Source organism: Dendrobates tinctorius, unplaced genomic scaffold, assembly GCF_039654945.1.
Source record: "Dendrobates tinctorius isolate UK_male_01 unplaced genomic scaffold, ASM3965494v1 ptg000143l, whole genome shotgun sequence".
Classification (NCBI taxonomy): Eukaryota; Metazoa; Chordata; class Amphibia; order Anura; family Dendrobatidae; genus Dendrobates; species Dendrobates tinctorius.
The window spans coordinates 1,040,914-1,064,877 of record NW_027361810.1 but is presented as its reverse complement, the minus strand read 5'-3'; the positions used below and the strand labels follow the sequence as shown (position 1 = coordinate 1,064,877).

Genomic DNA, 23,964 nt, shown 5'->3' with positions numbered 1-23,964 from the left:
TCCACCCTCCACGTCCAGGGTTACCCTGTGCCCCTTAAACCGCCACGCCTGGGGTTACCCTGTGTCCCTTAAACCGCCACGCCCGGGGTTACCCTGCCCTTTACACCGCCACCCCCGAGGTTACCCTGTGCCTCCCTTACACCTCCACGGCCGGGTTACTTAGCTCCACGACCCATGTTGCCTCGCTATTCCCCACTGACTGCCCAGTTACTCTACTGTACCCCCACTCCCCACCACACACCCCTTTGACACCCAGGTTATCCTGCTGTTCCTCCTGACCCCCACATTGCCCCTTACCTGCCCCGGAGACCCCCGCTCCCCAGTTTAGACCACGCCATACCCTCTTGTGCAGTCATTTGTCTCCCGCCTGCTCCGCTCCATCCGATTTCCTTTTCCCCAAACTGGAGATAAATCACGCTGTGTGACAGAGCCGCTATTTTTAGGATAATTGCACATTCATCAAAACCCACACGAAGCTTCACCGGCATTTTATAGAGATCTTAAAATGATGCTGTTAATGAGGAAAAATGTATTCTAGATGTGCAACTCTGCAGCTCGCAGGAAAGCATGAGAAGACGCGCGCCAGCACCGCCTCCTCTCCGCAAGAGGGGAAACGTGCCGTCCCCAGCCTCACCACCATCTACCGGCTGCGACCAAGTCAGGACGGGCGACCCCAAAATCAGGACGCTCCTGCAAAACGTCTCAATGTTGCGTTAGTCCCACCATAGACGACGTGTGGATAGAACGCGCTGCCGCTGATCTCTGCGAGGCGGAACACAAGTCGGCTCTGGTCATCCACAACCATGTCACCGACAAACACACCATACAAGGGAAGCACCAAAATGTGACCCCGGACCCCTGGAGAGGACCCCGAACTTCCTGCCCACCCTCCCGATGAACTGGAGACACCAGATAAGAGCGGCACGGCCCGCCATCTCCGAATACGACTCCTCCGCCTCGGATATTCTGCACATTAAACGTTACATTAAAACAGCAATTACTTGCGGGCGGCGGGCACAGCGGGGGGCGGCGGGCACAGCGGGGGGCAGCAGTGCAGAGGACGGCGGCCGGGAGCCACAGACCATAATGAGGAAGGGAAGATCTGCCAGACCTCGCACCCCACTACCGTTCACAGGACACCAGAAGAGCGGAAAGCATCAGCATCCGTCACAGCGGCAAACAATTAAATGGGAACCGGTTCTTGTGCCGCTGAAAAGTCGCAGCAGCTGTGAAGAGGGGGCCGCGGCGGTGTCACAGCTGCGGGGTAACGCCACTTATTAAGGTCTCAGGACTACATGACACAAGCGTTAGCTTACAAGAAATCGCCACCAAGTGTCCGTCCGTCGGGGCACCTGTCTGGGGGCGCAGGGCCCCCCGCACTGTCCATGGTGTATTGCGCGGGAAACCGCCGTATACAATGTGCATAAACCTCGATTAACGAGCGCACGCCTTACTGAGCAGCCAATTATAGCGGGAATAAAAGGGAGCGCGGCACAATCCTCCGGGCCGGCGCCAGCTAATATTTACACGCAGCCGCTCGGCTTTTATGGAGTTCTGCAGAACCAATTTGTCTCATTAACCTGAAAATATAGAACGAGGAGTGAAAGCCTCCGCCGCGCCATTCTGGAAGGAGACGCCTTCACCACACAAGAAAAGCACAAGAGCCACAGTGATAACGGGCAAAAGCCACGGAGCAGGAGAGGAAGGCGCCAAAACACACCCCACAGAGTTATACAAGGAAGTCGGCCGGTCACGGGAAACGGGAAGTCGGATGGAAACTAAGTCGACTGGTCACGGGAAACATGAAGTCAGATCATAGCGTCACGGGAAACGAGAAGTCGGCCGGTCACGGGAAACAGAAAGTCAGCCAGTCTCAGGAAGTCAGCAGATCGCAGCAACATAGGAAACGGGAAGTCAGATGGAAACGGGAAGTCAGCAGATCGCAGCAACATAGGAAACGGGAAGCCGGATGATCACGGGAAGTCAGCAGATCGCAGCAACATAGGAAACGGGAAGTCAGATGGAAACGGGAAGTCAGCAGATCGCAGCAACATAGGAAACGGGAAGTCAGATGGAAACGGGAAGTCAGCAGATCGCAGCAACATAGGAAACGGGAAGTCAGATGGAAACGGGAAGTCAGCAGATCGCAGCAACATAGGAAACGGGAAGTCAGATGGAGACGGGAAGTCAGCAGATCGCAGCAACATAGGAAACGGGAAGTCAAATGGAAACGGGAAGTCAGATGGAAACGGGAAGTCAGCAGATCGCAGCAACATAGGAAACGTGAAGTCAGCAGATCGCAGCAACATAGGAAATGGGAAGTCAGATGGAAACGGGAAGTCAGCAGATCGCAGCAACATAGGAAACGGGAAGTCAGCTGGAAACGGGAAGTCAGCAGATCGCAGCAACATAGGAAACGTGAAGTCAGATGGAAACGGGAAGTCAGCAGATCACAGCAACATAGGAAACGGGAAGTCAGCTGGAAACGGGAAGTCAGCAGATCGCAGCAACATAGGAAACGGGAAGTCAGCAGATCGCAGCAACATAGGAAACGGGAAGTCAGCTGGAAACGGGAAGTCAGCAGATCACAGCAACATAGGAAACAGGAAGTCAGATGGAAACGGGAAGTCAGCAGATCACAGCAACATAGGAAACGGGAAGCCGGATGATCACGGGAAGTAAGCAGATCGCAGCAACATAGGAAACGGGAAGTCAGATGGAAACGGGAAGTCAGCAGATCACAGCAACATAGGAAACGGGAAGTCAAATGGAAACGGGAAGTCAGCAGATGGCAGCAACATAGGAAACGGGAAGTCTGATGGAAACGGGAAGTCAGCAGATCGCAGCAACATAGGAAATGGGAAGCCGGATGATCACAGGAAACGGGAAGTCAGCAGATCGCAGCAACATAGGAAACGGGAAGCCAGATGGAAACGGGAAGTCAGCAGATCACAGCAACATAGGAAACGGGAAGTCAGCTGGAAACGGGAAGTCAGCAGATCGCAGCAACATAGGAAACGGGAAGTCAGATGGAGACGGGAAGTCAGCAGATCACAGCAACATAGGAAACGGGAAGTCAAATGGAAACGGGAAGTCAGATGGAAATGGGAAGTCAGCAGATCGCAGCAACATAGGAAACGTGAAGTCAGCAGATCGCAGCAACATAGGAAATGGGAAGTCAGATGGAAACGGGAAGTCAGCAGATCGCAGCAACATAGGAAACGGGAAGTCAGCTGGAAACGGGAAGTCAGCAGATCGCAGCAACATAGGAAATGGGAAGCCGGATGATCACGGGAAACGGGAAGTCAGCAGATCGCAGCAACATAGGAAACGGGAAGTCAGATGGAAACGGGAAGTCAGCAGATCGCAGCAACATAGGAAACGGGAAGTCAGCTGGAAACGGGAAGTCAGCAGATCGCAGCAACATAGGAAATGGGAAGCCGGATGATCACGGGAAACGTGAAGTCAGCAGATCGCAGCAACATAGGAAATGGGAAGTCAGATGGAAACGGGAAGTCAGCAGATCGCAGCAACATAGGAAACGGGAAGTCAGCTGGAAACGGGAAGTCAGCAGATCGCAGCAACATAGGAAACGTGAAGTCAGATGGAAACGGGAAGTCAGCAGATCACAGCAACATAGGAAACGGGAAGTCAGCTGGAAACGGGAAGTCAGCAGATCGCAGCAACATAGGAAACGGGAAGTCAGCAGATCGCAGCAACACAGGAAACGGGAAGTCAGCAGATCGCAGCAACATAGGAAACGGGAAGTCAGCTGGAAACGGGAAGTCAGCAGATCACAGCAACATAGGAAACAGGAAGTCAGATGGAAACGGGAAGTCAGCAGATCGCAGCAACATAGGAAACGGGAAGCCGGATGATCACGGGAAGTCAGCAGATCGCAGCAACATAGGAAACGGGAAGTCAGATGGAAACGGGAAGTCAGCAGATCGCAGCAACATAGGAAACGGGAAGTCAGATGGAAACGGGAAGTCAGCAGATCACAGCAACATAGGAAACGGGAAGTCAGATGGAAACGGGAAGTCAGCAGATCGCAGCAACATAGGAAACGGGAAGTCAGCAGATCGCAGCAACACAGGAAACGGGAAGTCAGCAGATCGCAGCAACATAGGAAACGGGAAGTCAGCTGGAAACGGGAAGTCAGCAGATCACAGCAACATAGGAAACGGGAAGTCAGATGGAAACGGGAAGTCAGCAGATCACAGCAACATAGGAAACGGGAAGTCAAATGGAAACGGGAAGTCAGCAGATGGCAGCAACATAGGAAACGGGAAGTCTGATGGAAACGGGAAGTCAGCAGATCGCAGCAACATAGGAAACGGGAAGCCGGATAATCACGGGAAACGGGAAGTCAGCAGATCGCAGCAACATAGGAAACGGGAAGTCAGATGGAAACGGGAAGTCAGCAGATCGCAGCAACATAGGAAACGGGAAGTCAGATGGAAACGGGAAGTCAGCAGATCGCAGCAACATAGGAAACGGGAAGTCAGATGGAAACGGGAAGTCAGCAGATCGCAGCAACATAGGAAACGGGAAGTCAGATGGAAACGGGAAGTCAGCAGATCGCAGCAACATAGGAAATGGGAAGCCGGATGATCACGGGAAACGGGAAGTCAGATCGCAGCAACATAGGAAACGGGAAGTCAGCAGATCGCAGCAACATAGGAAACGGGAAGTCAGCAGATCGCAGCAACATAGGAAACAGGAAGTCGGATGATCACAGGAAACGGGAAGTCGACTGGTCATGGGAAGTCCGCAGGTTGCAGCAACACAGGAAATGGGAAGTCGGCCGGTCACAGGAAACAAAGTCAGCCAGTCATGGGAAACAGGAAGTCAGCAGATCGCTGCAACATAGGAAACGGGAAGTCAGATGGAAACGGGAAGTCAGCAGATCGCAGCAACATAGGAAACGGGAAGTCAGATGGAAACGGGAAGTCAGCAGATCGCAGCAACATAGGAAATGGGAAGCCGGATGATCACGGGAAACGGGAAGTCAGATCGCAGCAACATAGGAAACGGGAAGTCAGCAGATCGCAGCAACATAGGAAACGGGAAGTCAGCAGATCGCAGCAACATAGGAAACAGGAAGTCGGATGATCACAGGAAACGGGAAGTCGACTGGTCATGGGAAGTCCGCAGGTTGCAGCAACACAGGAAATGGGAAGTCGGCCGGTCACAGGAAACAAAGTCAGCCAGTCATGGGAAACAGGAAGTCAGCAGATCGCTGCAACATAGGAAACGGGAAGTCAGATGGAAACGGGAAGTCAGCAGATCGCAGCAACATAGGAAACGGGAAGCCGGATGGAAACGGGAAGTCAGCAGATCGCAGCAACATAGGAAACGGGAAGTCAGATGGAAACGGGAAGTCAGCAGATCGCAGCAACATAGGAAACGGGAAGTCAGATGGAAACGGGAAGTCAGCAGATCGCAGCAACATAGGAAACGGGAAGTCAGATGATCACGGGAAACGGGAAGTCGACAGGTCGCAGCCACACAGGAAATGGGAAGTCAGCCGGTCATGGAAAACAAGAAGTCAGCACACTTAACATGGACAAAACAGAATTCATCATCTTTCCCCCATCTCACGTGACCCCCCCAACGAACCTATCCATTACAGTAAATGGCTGCCCACTCTCCCCAGTCCCACAAGCTCGCTGCCTCTGGGTAATCCTTGATGCTGATCTCTCCTTCAAACCACATATCCAAGCCCTTTCCACTTCCTGCCGACTTCAACTCAAAAATATTTCACGAATCCGTTCATTCCTCAACCAAGAATCTGCAAAAACCCTAGTCCATGCCCTCATCATCTCCCGCCTTGACTACTGCAACCTCCTGCTCTGTGGCCTCCCCTCGAACACTCTCGCACCCCTCCAATCTATTCTAAACTCCGCTGCCCGACTAATCCACCTGTCCCCCCGCTATTCCCCAGCTTCTCTCCTGTCAATCCCTTCACTGGCTCCCCATTGCCCAGAGACTCCAGTACAAAACCCTAACCATGACATACAAAGCCATCCACAACCTGTCTCCTCCATACATCTGTGACCTTGTCTCCCGGTACTTTCCTGCACGCAACCTCCGATCCTCACAAGATCTCCTTCTCTACTCCCCTCTTATCTCCTCTTCCCACAATCGCATACAAGATTTCTCTCGCGCATCACCCCTACTCTGGAACTCTCTACCACAACATATCAGACTCTCACCTACCATCGAAACCTTCAAAAAGAGCCTGAAGACCCACCTCTTCCGACAAGCCTACAACCTGCAGTAACCACCGATCGACCAAACCGCTGCACGACCAGCTCTACCCTCACCCATCCCTTGTAGATTGTGAGCCCTCGCGGGCAGGGTCCTCTCTCCTCCTGTACCAGTTATGACTTGTATTCAACATTATTGTACTTGCTTTTATGTATACCCCTCCCTACATGTAAAGCGCCATGGAATAAATGGCGCTATAACAATAAATAATAATAATAATAAGTCGGCAGATTGCAGCAACATAGGAAACGGGAAGTCGGCCGGTCACGGGAAACGGGAAGTCGGCAGATCGCAGCAATATAGGAAACGGGAAGTCGGCCGGTCACGGGAAACGGGAAGTCGGCAGATCGCAGCAACATAGGAAACGGGACGTCAGATGAAAACTAAGTCAGCTGGTCACGGGAAACAGGAAGTCAGATTGCAGTGTCACGGGAAACAGGAAGTCAGATCGCAGTGTCACGGGAAACGAGAAGTCGGCCGGTCACGGGAAACGAGAAGTCGGCCGGTCACGGGAAACGAGAAGTCGGCCGGTCACGGGAAACGAGAAGTCGGCCGGTCACGGGAAACGAGAAGTCGGCCGGTCACGGGAAACGAGAAGTCGGCCGGTCACGGGAAACGAGAAGTCGGCCGGTCACGGGAAACGAGAAGTCGGCCGGTCACGGGAAACGAGAAGTCGGCCGGTCACGGGAAACGAGAAGTCGGCCGGTCACGGGAAACGAGCAGTCGGCCGGTCACGGGAAACGAGCAGTCGGCCGGTCACGGGAAACGAGCAGTCGGCCGGTCACGGGAAACGAGAAGTCGGCCAATAGCAGCAAAACAGGAAGTCGGATAATCGCAGCGACACAGGAAACAGGAAGCCGGACAATCGCAGCAATACAGGAAACAGGAAGTCGGATAATCGCAGCGATACAGGAAACGGGAAGTCGGATAATCGCAGCGACACAGGAAACAGGAAGTCGGATAATCGCAGCGACACGGGAAGTCGGATAATCGCAGCGACACAGGAAACGGGAAGTCGACCTCTTCTAATAATTTAGAGAACAGGAAATCTGCGGCTTCTGCTAATAATGGAAACAGAGGCCCCATACACCACAGTAATGTCCGGCGGCAGCTCAGTCAGAGGACACGGCTGCATTTACTGCACCGTCACCTGCAGATGTTTCGGCATCTTACCCACAGGAGAGTCCAGAATTCCTAATCTTGCTGAGACTTTGCCGTGTATCTCTTGCTGTGGCCTCGCCGTATCATTAACCATTGCACCCCCGCAGGCCAATCATTACCTTCTGAGACTTTCAGAAGCAAATGAGCCAAGTATTTTTAGAAAAGCAATCTGAGCCAAAATCCTGAGCGGTGTCAGTCCATCAGCCCCTCCTGCCCGGCAGCGAGTCAAGAGGCTGCAAACAAGCCCAGCATCAGCCCTATTAACCCTTCTCTGGCTGCAGGTGTCGGTGTGACCCCAGGAACGGTATATATACACAGACATACAAAATCATCGAACAGGACAGATCTGCTGCCTTTACCCCTCAATCCTCCCCTATAATACCTTCCTTTAATGGTCAGTAATATTAAAGGGCCGGATCCGTCTTCTGCTCACAAATGCCAACCATTAAAAAATCATTGACCTTATCACTTGCTTTGCATCTCAATTTCTCACCATTTTCAGGCTCTCTGCTTGCAGTCAGTGAACAGAAACACCTGCTGTATGCAGTCTACACAAACTGGATCAGCACTGATACATTGTTACAGACTATCCAGACAGAAGTTTGTGCTGCTCCAGACTCCCCACACTGTTACAAACCCTCAGCAGTGAGGAGCATCGGTGGGAAAAGGTTTTCAGCCTTGGGGTGGTTGACAATAAATGTTTCCATTCATGGAGAGCAAGCAGAGGGTTTGGACAAAGTAGCAGCTGTCAGTCCGGATCGGTTCTAGGTTCCGGCACGTTGTGAAATCATCACGTGAAGTCCCAAAGTTTCCGGAACATTCAGAGTCGGTGTCTCGCATCATCACCTTGGATTATACATGGAAAGCCGGCGGTGAATTCTCGGACGTTATAAAAGACACAGGAAGCCGTAGATTTTGTAATGAACGTAATCATTTATTCTAATGGCCGCATCACCGCAGCCAAACACGACTTCCACAAATTGATTGGAAATTAATTTCCCTTTATGTGATCGGAAACGTTTCATTTAGACACTATATAATCTTTATGGAAACATCACAGGATCGTCCCTCAGCGATGAAAAGTCCTGAAAGCGGCAACGTGACGGCACAAAAGAACAGAAACTGTTACAAAGGAAAGAAAACTATTAGAGAATCAAAAAGAAGTCATTTATAAAATATAAATGAAAATGATACAAAACTGAAAAAAATGTAATAAACTAAACATCAAAATAAAATAAAAACTAATAAATAAAACGTCAAATAATCTGAAGATAACAAAACTTAAAACAACATCAAGAACTACAGAAAGAACTAGAGATTAGAAAAAAAAAATCATTAAGAAAATCTATAAATCTAAAAGTCAAACTAAAATAATGTAATAATAAAGGCCACATAAGCGAGAACGCCATCACTGCCGGAGCCCGAGGCCGGAGTCGTCCCCATAACGCAGAAAGCTGCGCGATGTTCCGGAGGACGGAGAATCCCGGCCCCGATTCCCATCGTCACCCCGAGTGATGTCACCTCGCAGGAATCTGCGTGCAGCTGGTCGCCTCTGAAAGGAGCGGATCACAGGGCGAATAGACCCGGCCTTGTGCATTCTGCGCGCGTCTCCGCTCTGCACACAAACATTTATCTTCTGCTTAATTTCAGAATTTCCTTTTCTTTTTTTTTTTTCAAACTATTCCTGTGAGAACAAAACCCGTGTCGAGCGTCCAACAATCCCGGGAATAATGGGAGCAAAACAAAAAGGAACTTTACCAAGTTGTGAGCGTGCGACAGGCCGGGGGGGGGCACGGTATTTACCGCCGCCCCACTTTCTCAGGCCGCCATATTAATGAACAAAAGCAGAAGAATGGAAGTGATTATGAGGTTAGAACGGCTCGCCTCGGCTCTGCGCTTTATTATGTGCGCTCCATAATCTTTTCCTTTATTCCCGGAGTCTTTAGAAGGGACCAGACCCCGTCACTGCGGAGACAAAGGACGTGGATATACAAACCATATGCGGCCCCCACCCCTTATAGATGAAAGCGGCAGACACGCCGCGTCCTCGTACGGTGCATTATACCTGTATTACGGGGTGGGTCTGAGATCACAGCACTGGTTCTAGGGGGAATTTAGCGCAGTCTCCGGCCATCACTCCCATCTGTTGTCAGGCTCTTCAATATGTCGCTGAAATCCAGGGCAAATTAGAATTTCCTTATGATTTCCAGAAGGCAAAGTTATTTATATATGAAAGTGGCCGGGAGTCGTCGTGAGCTGCCGGGGTCACTCTGATGGGATAAATGGGCTGCAACCTGCGGAGCGGCCGGGCTGTGGCCACATTCACATAGCGTTTAGTCCTACAGGACCCACCTAACCCAGACAGAGACCCACCAGAGACAGAGAGACCCACCAGAGACAGAGAGACCCACCAGAGACAGAGAGACCCACCAGAGACAGAGAGACCCACCAGAGACAGAGAGACCCACCAGAGACAGAGAGACCCACCAGAGACAGAGAGACCCACCAGAGACAGAGAGACCAACCTGAGCCAGACAGAGACCTGCCAGAGACAGAGACCCGCCAGAGACAGAGACCCACCAGAGACAGAGACCCACCAGAGACAGAGACCCACCAGAGACAGAGACCCACCAGAGACAGAGACCCACCAGAGACAGAGACCCGCCAGAGACAGAGACCCGCCAGAGACAGAGACCCGCCAGAGACAGAGACCCGCCAGAGCCAGAGAGACCCGCCAGAGCCAGACAGAGACCCACCAGAGACAGACAGAGACCCGCCAGAGCCAGACAGAGACCCACCAGAGACAGAGAGACCCGCCAGAGCCAGACAGAGACCCACCAGAGACAGAGAGACCCGCCAGAGCCAGACAGAGACCCACCAGAGACAGAGAGACCCGCCAGAGCCAGACAGAGACCCACCAGAGACAGAGAGACCCGCCAGAGCCAGACAGAGACCCACCAGAGACAGAGAGACCCGCCAGAGCCAGACAGAGACCCACCAGAGACAGAGACCCGCCAGAGCCAGACAGAGACCCACCAGAGACAGAGAGACCCGCCAGAGCCAGACAGAGACCCACCAGAGACAGAGACCCGCCAGAGCCAGACAGAGACCCACCAGAGACAGAGACCCGCCAGAGCCAGACAGAGACCCACCTGGGCCAGACAGAGACCTGCCAGAGACAGAGACCCAACAGAGCCAGGCAGAGGCCCGCCAGAGACAGACAGAGACCCACCAAAGCCAGAAACCCGCCAGAGACAGCCAGAGTCCCACTTAAGCCAGAGACCCGCTAGAGCCAGAGAGCCACAGCCCCGTCAGAGACAGAGGCCCACCAGAGACAGACACAGCCCCGCCAGAGACCCAACAGAGCCAGGCACAGCCCCGCCAGAGACCCAACAGAGCCAGGCACAGCCCCGCCAGAGTCAGAAGCCCCCCAGAGCCAGAGACCCTCAGAAATATGAAAGTGTCCAGGAGTCGTCGCGAGCAGCCGGAGTCGCTCTGATGGGATAAATGGACTGCAACCTGTGGAGCAGCCGGGCTGTGACAACATTCACGTAGAGTGCAGTTCTACAGGACCCACCTGCGCCAGACAGAGACCCACCAGAGCCAGAAACCCAACACAGAGCCCTATGCGACCCAGTAGCCTCTGGCCATGTGCTGGAATAGCAGGATATCAAACGGCAGAGTTATTGAACTTTGCTACCAACTTACATTAATGGGAAACCGTAATGAGCCCTGACCCAATAAACAGGGGCGACCTCCCCAACTTGCAGGACTCCTTCCAAAAAGCTGCGCCTCCCAGTGACATCCGGATGCAGAGTAATGCGGCTCAGTCACATCCGGGGGGCTGCACATAAGACCCGGGCGCAGACTTTGCAAGCCGCAGTCACAATCCTAGAAATCTGTAAAATGGGCCTGGAGCCAGGATGTAGAATGGGGGTCACACAAAAGCCGCAGCCGCATGCAGACCCCATGGCCGCACTGATTTATCTACTGTCCCTTTAAGAAACTTTCCCCTCACTGTCGGATCCCGGGATGATGGGAACACGACTCTCCCAAGAGTTTGGGAGGTCACAGAGCGGAGACCACACGACCCAGAGAGACTACACCGATCTCAGGGGGTCACATTCGTGAAGGACGGATTTCATTGGTTGAGCTGGGTGCGGCGTTCTCATGGATATCACCCTCTCCCCCCCACATCCGCAAACAAAGAGGAATCCATCATCTGACGGGGCACGGCGCGTCAGATCATTTGTCTGGGGTCGTTTTTTTTAATGTAAAATTTCCATAGATTTAAAGTGACAGATTTGGGATTTACTGCGATGGGGACCTGGGACGACATCAGTAAGTTCAGGGTTACGGAGGAATCTCGCCGGTCTTCGGCACACAATCGCCCGTGCATGGTGCGGAGCGCGGATCTCCCCGGAGGATGGCGGCCGCTCCGTGCATTCACCAGTCTGGTTTCCGCTGCACGCCCGACTTATCCTCGTTCTTGTCTCCATCAGTGAGATCGTCTGCAGCCGCCGGACAGAGGCTTTCCCGAAAGACGCCATAAATCCCGCGCAGCAGACAGACTCTGAAAGGCATCGGCTTCAATTTATAACGTCAATTTGTTGCAAATGATATTTTATGGGTGTTATCCACGTGCTGCCCAGGAGAAGAAAACTAAATTAAAACGTATTACAGCATCCAGCTATTGGCAAAACAATCCTGCCAGGCCGCGTAACGAGTGTAATGCGGCTGGTAGAGCAATCGCTCCCCTCCCCCGCTCCTGCAGCTCCGGATCCGAAACCTCCAGCGTCTCCGATACAGACAAGAAAGCGTCTCCGGACCGGCTAACCGGATTATTCCACAGGCGGAAGAGGTGGTAAAAACACAGAAAATTGCTGCAAAATCTGCTCTGGGGAAACGAGAACGAAGCAAAACTTACACCGGAGGTCTCAAACTGCTTTCCTCAAGGGCCGCAAACAGGTCATGTTTTCAGGATTTCCTTGTATTTCACAGGTGATAATTTAATCACCTGCACAGATAATGATTCCAGCACCTTGTGCAATGCTAAGGAAATCTCAAGAACACGCATGGTTTGCGGCCCTCGAGGAATGCAGTTTGAGACCCATGACTTACACGTTATTATACAGAGGATGATCGCTGGGTCTGACCACTGCGATGTGGACCAATCACAAGGATGGCCGCTGGGTCTGACCACTGCGATGTGGACCAATCACAAGGATGGCCGCTGGGTCTGACCATTAGGATGTGGACCAATCACAAGGATGGCCGCTGGGTCTGACCACTGCGATGTGGACCAATCACAAGGATGGCCGCTGGGTCTGACCATTAGGATGTGGACCAATCACAAGGATGGCCGCTGGGTCTGACCACTGCGATGTGGACCAATCACAAGGATGGCCGCTGGGTCTGACCATTAGGATGTGGACCAATCACAAGGATGATCACTGGGTCTGACCACTGCGATGTGGACCAATCACAAGGATGGCCGCTGGGTCTGACCACTGCGATGTGGACCAATCAATCACAAGGATGATCACTGGGTCTGACCACTGCGATGTGGACCAATCACAAGGATGATCGCTGGATCTGACCACTGTGATGTGGACCAATCAATCACAAGTATGATCGCTGGGTCTGACCATTGTGATGTGGACCAATCACAAGGATGATCGCTGGGTCTGACATTAGGATGTGGACCAATCAATCACAAGGATGATCACTGGGTCTGACCACTGCGATGTGGACCAATCACAAGGATGATCGCTGGATCTGACCACTGTGATGTGGACCAATCAATCACAAGTATGATCGCTGGGTCTGACCATTGTGATGTGGACCAATCACAAGGATGATCGCTGGGTCTGACATTAGGATGTGGACCAATCACAAGGATGATCACTGGGTCTGACCACTGCGATTTGGAACCAATTACAAGGATGATCACTGGGTCTGACCACTGGGATGTATACCATCACAATGCTGGGTCTGACCACAGAGGTCGACCACTGCGATGTGGACCAAACACAAGGATAACCGCTGGGTCTGACCACTGCGATGTGGACCAATCAATCACAAGGATGATCACTGGGTCTGACCACTGCGATGTGGACCAATCACAAGGATGATCGCTGGGTCTGACCACTGCGATGTGGACCAATCAATCACAAGTATGATCGCTGGGTCTGACCATTGTGATGTGGACCAATCACAAGGATGATCGCTGGGTCTGACCACTGGGATGTAAACCATCACAATGCTGGGTCTGACCACAGAGGTCGACCACTGGAATGTGAGCCAATCACAAGGATAATCACTGGGTCTGACCACTGCGATGTGGACCAATCACAAGGATGATCGCTGGGTCTGACCACTGCGATGTGGACCAATCAATCACAAGGATGATCACTGGGTCTGACCACTGCGATGTGGACCAATCACAAGGATGATCGCTGGATCTGACCACTGTGATGTGGACCAATCAATCACAAGTATGATCGCTGGGTCTGACCATTGTGATGTGGACCAATCACAAGGATGATCGCTGGGTCTGACATTAGGATGTGGACCAATCAATCACAAGGATGATCACTGGGTCTGACCACTGCGATGTGGACCAATCACAAGGATGATCGCTGGATCTGACCACTGTGATGTGGACCAATCAATCACAAGTATGATCGCTGGGTCTGACCATTGTGATGTGGACCAATCACAAGGATGATCGCTGGGTCTGACATTAGGATGTGGACCAATCACAAGGATGATCACTGGGTCTGACCACTGCGATTTGGAACCAATTACAAGGATGATCACTGGGTCTGACCACTGGGATGTATACCATCACAATGCTGGGTCTGACCACAGAGGTCGACCACTGCGATGTGGACCAAACACAAGGATAACCGCTGGGTCTGACCACTGCGATGTGGACCAATCAATCACAAGGATGATCACTGGGTCTGACCACTGCGATGTGGACCAATCACAAGGATGATCGCTGGGTCTGACCACTGCGATATGGACCAATCAATCACAAGTATGATCGCTGGGTCTGACCATTGTGATGTGGACCAATCACAAGGATGATCGCTGGGTCTGACCACTGGGATGTAAACCATCACAATGCTGGGTCTGACCACAGAGGTCGACCACTGGAATGTGAGCCAATCACAAGGATAATCACTGGGTCTGACCACTGCGATGTGGACCAATCACAAGGATGATCGCTGGGTCTGACCACTGCGATGTGGACCAATCAATCACAAGGATGATCGCTGGGTCTGACCACTGTGATGTGGACCAATCACAAGGATGATCGCTGGGTCTGACCACTGCGATGTGGACCAATCACAAGGATGATCACTGGGTCTGACCACTTGCGATGTAGACCAATCACAAGGATGTTTGCTGGGTCTGACCACTGCAATGTGGACCAATCAATCACAAGGATGATCGCTGGGTCTGACCATTAGGATGTGGACCAATCACAAGGATGATCGCTGGGTCTGACCACTGCGATGTGGAACCAATCACAAGGATGATCACTGGGTCTGACCACTGCAATGTGGAACCAATCACAAGGTTGATCGCCGATTCTGACCACTGGGATGTAAACCATCACAATGCTGGGTCTGACCACAGAGGTCGACCACTGGAATGTCAGCCAATCACAAGGATAATCACTAGGTCTGACCACTGCGATGTGGACCAATCACAAGGATAACCGCTGGGACTGCCAATGAGATGTCAACCAAACACAAGGATGATCTCTGGGCCTGCCAATGAGATGTCAATCACAAGGCTGGGTCTGACCACTGGGATATTGGCCAATCATAAGAACGATCGCTGTGTGTGACCACTGGGATGTCGACCACACATGAACTTGACAGCCTTATAGCCTATGTAGATCTATGTAGCTGTGGACAGTGACACACGGATGTGTGAATACGGCATTAATCAGGTGAATCAGGTTCTGTGAAGGAACAGTAGAGCCAGTGGTGACCCACGCTCCATCCACTTCCATGGGCCGATGGGGCTGATGTCACGCATGAGCACTATCACTTTATTCTCACGGGGGAGACATGGACGTTGCTCTCCTCATTGTGGGGATCGCAGCGGTTCCGTTACCAGTGATCCACAGTTAACACAGGTCGTTCATGTGATGACCCGTCCATCGGTTAAGGTGAGGGCCCACCAGTGGTCATGTAGTGACTGTGCCGGCCTTTCCCCCTCGGATACAATGTATCCAGTCCCGGGACGGCAGGACCGTTTGTTCCAGGACGCCGCTCCGCTTTCCTTCTCACCCGTAATAACCGGTAATAAAGCGCAGAGATGATTTGCAGAGATTGCACTTCTCGCGGACATGGCGAGCGGTGAAGCGAGTGGAGGCTTTGCGTCCTGCCCTCTCCGCGCACCGCCTGCTGCAATGTTAATTTTTATAATACACTTTGCTATATTTATGGCTTCAATTACAGAGATAATCCCAGAAACACAATTTGGCGATAATCCGGTGCCATTTCCATAGTAATTGATCTTTTATTTATTACGTGGTGGGAGCCGCTATTATTTCAGATTGCTACTTACATAGCGGCATTAAGTAAAGCCTCCGGAATTACAGGAGATAATCGCGGCGTCTTCGAGGTGCAGGAATCCAATCTGAGCCGCAGTCAGGCCGCCGCGCAAAAGAGAAGAAATTCAGAGTGGGACAAGGCCGCCCCGACCTCAGCACTACAACCCTCATCATTCCTGCGCCATCTCCGCGCCTCCGTCATCGCTCCCTATACATTGTATCCGCGGCGCTTCCAAACCCTGCGAACGAGGGCCGACCCTCAATCCTGCACCTCTGTTCTGGACCCCCTACCCATGATGCAGTGCGGGCATAGGTGACCCACCCCGTCCTTCAACACCGCCAGTGTTTGACATGACAAAGAATTGCCAATGAGGCCCCAATCTGCAGCACAATGGGCCGTGTTGTCGCAGAGGATCCGCGTCCATAATGCGCCATGCAGGCCCCATACAGAAACTCCATAATGTGCCTGTTAATTATTCACAGGGAGGGGGCGCCGCGCCTTTAACTCCTCCTGTGCCAAGCTCGTCTCTAGTGTGTGTAAACATTAGACTGGGTCAATCCCGGACAGAACGCAGCGCGGCAGAACCTGTAAGTGGCCCCCGCTGTCTGACGGACTATCACCACCAATTTACTCTAGGACCGGAGGATGAGGACAGTCACACTTCCTCCAGAGGTTGTAGAGCCGTCCTCACTCAGTCCCTACTCACCCAAACAGCTGTCACCATGGACCGCTGCAGACAATCCTCTGTGAGCCTCCAGGACTCCGGGCTGATAGCACCTGCCTGATACATAGTAACAAACCCATCAGCAGTGAGCGCCGGACCAGGACAGCGCCAGACGCAGACATCTTGTGGGAAGTGACGGTTACTGGGGTGTCCAGGATTCATATACAGAATTGGGCGACTTCAGAAACAATCTGCCACAATCCAGAGACAACGATTTCCGTCCGTTACATCTCACCGCGTGTCACAACACAGAGACATTGTGTGGCCTCCAGGACGGAGCGTGTAACAACCTGCAGGACGCTGCTCTCCTACCGACACCTCAGAGATACGACCACTGCGCCGATCAGCAGACGTCAGACGACCAAACACAAACATAAAAGTCTCCGACACTGGGTGAGCGGCATGTAACGCTACAAGATACAAACAGGAAAAAAAAGAATCAAAAAGTGTCTAATGCTCCCATGCTCTGCCCATAACGCCGCGCATCCTCCGCCCATAACGCCGCGCATCCTCCGCCCATAACGCCGCGCATCCTCCGCCCATAACGCCGCGCATCCTCCGCCCATAACGCCGCGCATCCTCTGCCCATAACGCCGCGCATCCTCTGCCCATAACGCCGCGCATCCTCTGCCCACTTCATGAAGCCGCGGCCCCGTGTGGATGGAGCCCTGGGCTTATAACCCTCTCACACCGCCCCGCTCACATCCCTTTATCTCCAGTCATCAATGACACAAACAGAAGTAAATATCAAATAGAGAAAAAGCGCAACAAACATCTGAGAGCACAGAGCTGACAATCACCGGCCACAAGGCGGAACAATAACTGCAGAGGAAGAGGATGAGCAGCAACGAAGGAAGCACAAAGCATCACCTACCAACATAGCATCACTGGGGGGCGCTCATCATCACTGCCAGGACCGGGGGTGATCCACAGCAACCTGAGGAGAGAGGAAAGCGAAGTATTAATGTCTATCACATATACAGACTTGTTATCAATATTCCATGCCCGGGTTATACCAGCTGTACATATATAATTATATACAGGAGATGCCCAGGTTATTCCAGCTGTACATACATAGTTATATACAGGAGATGCCCAGGTTATACCAGCTGTACATATATAGTTATATACAGGAGATACCCAGGTTATACCAGCTGTACATATATAATTATATACAGGAGATACCCAGGTTATACCAGCTGTACATACATAGTTATATACAGGAGATGCCCAGGTTATACCAGCTGTACATATATAGTTATATACAGGAGATACCCAGGTTATACCAGCTGTACATATATAATTATATACAGGAGAAGCCCAGGTTATACCAGCAGTACATATATAGTTATATACAGGAGATGTCCAGGTTATACCAGCTGTACATATATAATTATATACAGGAGATGCCCAGGTTATACCAGCTGTACATATATAGTTATATACAGGAGATACCCAGGTTATACCAGCTGTACATATATAATTATATACAGGAGATGCCCAGGTTATACCAGCTGTACATATATAGTTATATACAGGAGATGCCCAGGTTATACCAGCTGTACATATATAGTTATATACAGGAGATACCCAGGTTATACCAGCTGTACATATATAATTATATACAGGAGATACCCAGGTTATACCAGCTGTACATACATAGTTATATACAAGAGATGCCCAGGTTATACCAGCTGTACATATATAGTTATATACAGGAGATACCCAGGTTATACCAGCTGTACATATATAATTATATACAGGAGAAGCCCAGGTTATACCAGCAGTACATATATAGTTATATACAGGAGATGTCCAGGTTATACCAGCTGTACATATATAATTATATACAGGAGATGCCCAGGTTATACCAGCTGTACATATATAGTTATATACAGGAGATACCCAGGTTATACCAGCTGTACATATATAATTATATACAGGAGATGCCCAGGTTATACCAGCTGTACATATATAGTTATATACAGGAGATGCCCAGGTTATACCAGCTGTACACATATAATTATATACAGGAGATGCCCAGGTTATACCGGCTGTACATATATAGTTATATACAGGAGATGCTCAGGTTATACCGGCTGTACATATATAATTATATACAGGAGATGTCCAGGTTATACCAGCTGTACATATATAATTATATACAGGAGATGCCCAGGTTATACCGGCTGTACATATATAATTATATACAGGAGATGCCCGGGTTATACCAGCTGTACATATATAATTATATACAGGAGATGCCCAGGTTATTCCAGCTGTACATACATAGTTATATACAGGAGATGCCCAGGTTATACCAGCTGTACATATATAGTTATATACAGGAGATACCCAGGTTATACCAGCTGTACATATATAATTATATACAGGAGAAGCCCAGGTTATACCAGCTGTACATATATAATTATATACAGGAGATAGCCAGGTTATACCGGCTGTACATATATAGTTATATACAGGAGATGCCCAGGTTATACCAGCTGTACATATATAGTTTTATACAGGAGATAGCCAGGTTATATCAGCTGTACATATATAATTATACACAGGAGATGCCCAGATTATACCAGCTGTACATATATAGTTATATACAGGAGATAGCCAGGTTATACCGGCTGTACATATATAATTATATACAGGAGATGCCCAGGTTATACCAGCTGTACATATATAGTTATATACAGGAGATAGCCACGTTATGCCGGCTGTACATATATAGTTATATACAGGAGATGCCCAGGTTATACCAGCTGTACATATATAGTTTTATACAGGAGATAGCCAGGTTATATCAGCTGTACATATATAATTATATACAGGAGATGCCCAGATTATACCAGCTGTACATATATAGTTATATACAGGAGATAGCCAGGTTATACCGGCTGTACATATATAATTATATACAGGAGATGCCCAGGTTATACCAGCTGTACATATATAGTTTTATACAGGAGATAGCCAGGTTATATCAGCTGTACATATATAGTTATATACAGGAGATGCCCAGGTTATACCAGCTGTACATATATAGTTATATACAGGAGATAGCCAGGTTATACCGGCTGTACATATATAATTATATACAGGAGATGCCCAGGTTATACCAGCTGTACATATATAGTTATATACAGGAGATAGCCACGTTATGCCGGCTGTACATATATAGTTATATACAGGAGATGCCCAGGTTATACCAGCTGTACATATATAGTTATATACAGGAGATAGCCAGGTTATACCGGCTGTACATATATAATTATATACAGGAGATGCCCAGGTTATACCAGCTGTACATATATAGTTATATACAGGAGATGCCCAGGTTATACCAGCTGTACATATATAGTTATATACAGGAGATAGCCAGGTTATACCGGCTGTACATATATAATTATATACAGGAGATGCCCAGGTTATACCAGCTGTACATATATAGTTATATACAGGAGATAGCCAGGTTATGCCGGCTGTACATATATAGTTATATACAGGAGATGCCCAGGTTATACCAGCTGTACATATATAGTTATATACAGGAGATGTCCAGGCTATACCAGCTGTACATATAGAATTATAGACAGGAGATGCCCAGGTTATACCGGCTGTACATATGTAGTTATATACAGGAGATGCCCAGGTTATACCAGCCTGGTCTACATTAGGTGAGCTATAGCTGTGCATCAGCTCTCGCCTCCATCATATGAGCACTCAGTATAAATTCCATGATTTTCCTCTTATTCTTCCCACGATCCCCGGCTGTTTATTTTGGGCTCATACTGAGACTTTCTTGGAAGTTTCCACGTTTTGGACAATTCCCTATGGGAAATTCTCTCTTTACAAGGACAGCGCAGCCTGAGTGGAAGAAGGGTTAACAGTCCTGATACACGAGAGACTTGGATGCATCCATCAGGGTCCAAAATCATCACCTCCATATACAATATATCAAATAACAAGTGTGACCTGCACTGGTACCTGCTCATCCTGAGCTTACTGCTTCATTATCTGAGCGCCAGATGAGAAGGCGGCGGTCGGAAGAGTTATTCTGTCTAACATGTAAAAAAAAAAGGAACCCCCTCCTGCAGGAGCAGCCCCATCCTGGCAGAGTGGCCCCTTCCCGTGCCCTTTATCATTCAAATACGTGTTAGATGCAAGTCCGGAAAACAGGCATAATGCAAAAAAAAAGGGAAAAAAAAAACCAATGATATAACGATGTGACGAGCGGGAGACAGCCGGGGGAAAGGAAAGCTGAATGTAGTGGGGGCAAAGATTCACGATGGCTGTTCCCAAACCGTACTGCGAGCTGCGGAGCCCATCTGGCCAGGATGGCGATTTGCAATGAGAGAGTTATAGATTGGGATCGGGATTCCCCCAAAATGTCCCTCTAGATACACCGAGGGAGCCTGAAGCTGTAAGACGCTCAATAACTGGGAGGAAAGCAAAAAAAAAAAAAAAAATCTAATCTCCTGGTATCTAACTACACCGCCGTCCTGTGTAGTCAGAGTCCCTATTCTCAATAAACAGTGGTATGTTCCACAATAATGGAGCCAGCTGGAGAGGACCAGGACCGGGCCACTGCAGGCAGGACGGGGGTTCTGACTACACTAGGATATTATTCTTATTTCGTCCCCACATGACCTAACAGACAAGCGCCCCAAGCGCTCAGCGCATTTACCCAATATTCTGAAAGACAAGATTCTACATGGGACTTGTGGTACTACAATGCTTAGTACTTGGCACAGACTGTGGTTCCCCAGAGTCCAATGATGAAGGGACAGAGATAGTTCCCTGGAGGACATATCAGTCTGCTCATCCAGTACCTCCTGGTTCATAAACAGATTGCCAGAACTAAAGAGATGACTGGAACAGCAGAACAGCAAAGTGCAACAGCGCGACAACCTCTGCGCAGCGCCGCCGCCAAGGACAGACGAGCATCAGAGGCGAGCAGCGACCGCCAGACATCTCGGGAACCACTTCGCTCAGAGCGATCAGTAGGTTCAGGCTGGAGACATCCATCTCCGAGCCATTAATGTACTGCAATACGGAGGCCGCCAGGGCTACAAATCATCCCCATCAATTACCCCGGATCTACGGAGCCGCCATCACCAGGTTACGCCAAAACCAGCGGAAAAAAGAAATAAATCAGATGGTCAGAATATTGAAGGGACAGAGAAGTTCTGGCTTCGCCCCTCGAGGAGGAGGAGAGTCCGGTGTTACAGCGTCTGAGGGTGCGCCCCGGCTCGCACAGCGCCATTTACAGCAGTCTGTCCCGCGGTCCTTCGTGCGTGCGACTTATAGGACGTCGTCCGGACACATTATTTATGGGGATACATTGCTCGCCGTCTGCGGTGACAGCACATCTGCTGCGAGCCGTGGCGATGCCGCGAGGAATAACGATCCCAGATAAGGCAGTACTTCTGATTAACAAGGTTTTTATTTTATCTGACGAAGCCTCAGGCACAAAATTAACCGAGAAAATCAAACTGTTTGTTTTCCTCAATACTCGGAGACAATTGATTTGGCAGCCGGCGAGAGTTAACCCATCGTGTGCGGCAGAACATTCAGCCCGAGCGACCGGGAAGAGGTTTGAGCACTAAATTCTGCAAAAAATACTCAATGTAAGAAAAGGAGACAAACGTTCCAAGGGGCCGCAGCAGTCCTATGTAACGTTCCAAAGGGTCGCAGCAGTCCTATGTAACGTTCCAAGGGGCCGCAGCAGTCCTATGTAGCGTTCCAAGGGGCCACAGCAGTCCTATGTAACGTTCAAAGGGGTCGCAGCAGTCCTATGTAAGAACATTCAGCCCTGGTTACATGGGCGTCCTGCGAGTTTCTGGTGGGCCTCATTCATTGTTGTGCTTTCTCCTGTTTTGTGTCGCTCTCTTTCACGCACCGCAGATCTTCTTTCCAAGCCGCCTATTGTGGAGTCCAGTTGCTACTTGTTCGTCTGTTTCTTTGTTCTTCGCGGTGAGAGCGGATTTTATTATCCAGGTTTGCAGCCGATTCCATTTTGAAAAGTCGCAACATTTTAGAAAACTAAACTCCAGTCTCGCCCCGCACACATCCCACGGATTGTCCCTCTCGTGCAGAAATGTTTGCACATGTTAAGATTTGTGTGAGAGAGGGATACGGGATAAATAAATCCTTGCTTTTCTGCAAAATCCATCGTGTCTGCGCCATTGTTGAAGTATTTAATAAAAAAATTAAAAAAAAACATTCCAGTTACCGGCAGAAGCTGAAGACCCATCCTGACCTCTAACTTCTCACACCTGAGGGTTTGTTACAATTGCTTTCAGTCTAAACAGTTTTAAGGGGTTGGACAACAGGGGAAATAAACCTCCCAGACTCCAGACTGATGCACTTTAACAGGTTGTCAGGACAGGAGGGAGAGTTGCTGATGCCATTTGGTCTACACTGGATACATTGTAAAATCTAAAAAGGGAATCAGTCAGCAGAATTTGTCACCTAAGCAGAGGGCTGTATAATGTAGGGGCAGAGACCCTGATTCCAGCAATGTGTCACTTACTGGGCTACTTGCTGCAGTTTTGATAAAATCAGCTTTATTAGCAAAAGATTATCACTAGACAATCTATAAATTTGCAGCCATGTCTCCTCCATATTCATGAGCTCTGTGTAACCCTGCCCCAGCACTGATTGGCAGCTTTCTGCCTATGCACAATGTATAGAGAGCAGTCAGTCAGTGGTGTGGGCGGGGTTAGGCACAGCTCCGCATTTAGGGAACTGCTAAATCTGCAGCAGAGAAAACAGGGACTGCAGTAAGAAGCCCAATAGGTGACACAGCTGGAATCAGGGTCTCTTCCCCTACATTCTGCTGCTCTTAAATGGAGGAGAAAAAATATCTAGTGAGATTCCCACTAAAAAGGTTTAGGTCAGAGCAAGATTTCAGCGTTTGGATGTAAATGAGAATATTCCCATTTCCTCACTACAAGCAGAGATAATGAAAATGGCACAAAATTAAGACAAAAATAAAGCTGCTTCCATAAGTGCAGAGCAGCGGCAGCAGGAATGGCTGATAACAGAGAGCAATAGATTGTGTTCCCCCACGCAGCAAGGGATGAGGAGCCGCAGCCGGATGCAGGGATGTGATAATCTGTACACGGCACATCAGGAGTCATTATTCCAGGTTACAGGGGGCACGTTCCAGTCCTCGGACCGCGGGGATCATCGCTCCACGGGCGGCTGGTG

At 50.0% G+C, this 23,964-nt stretch overlaps 1 protein-coding gene across 4 annotated transcripts in view; it reads right to left on the bottom strand.

The window, feature by feature from the left end:
• The window catches only part of SEMA5B (semaphorin 5B), a 241,460-nt gene that overhangs the window by 163,694 nt on the left and 53,802 nt on the right, over window positions 1-23,964 (bottom strand). For all 4 annotated transcript variants that reach the window (XM_073545278.1, XM_073545282.1, XM_073545279.1 and 1 more), the window contains one exon: window positions 17,612-17,674. In XM_073545278.1, the coding sequence (XP_073401379.1) occupies window positions 17,612-17,617 (6 nt within the window). In that variant the 5' untranslated portion in view covers window positions 17,618-17,674. The remainder of the gene's footprint in view (window positions 1-17,611; window positions 17,675-23,964) is intronic.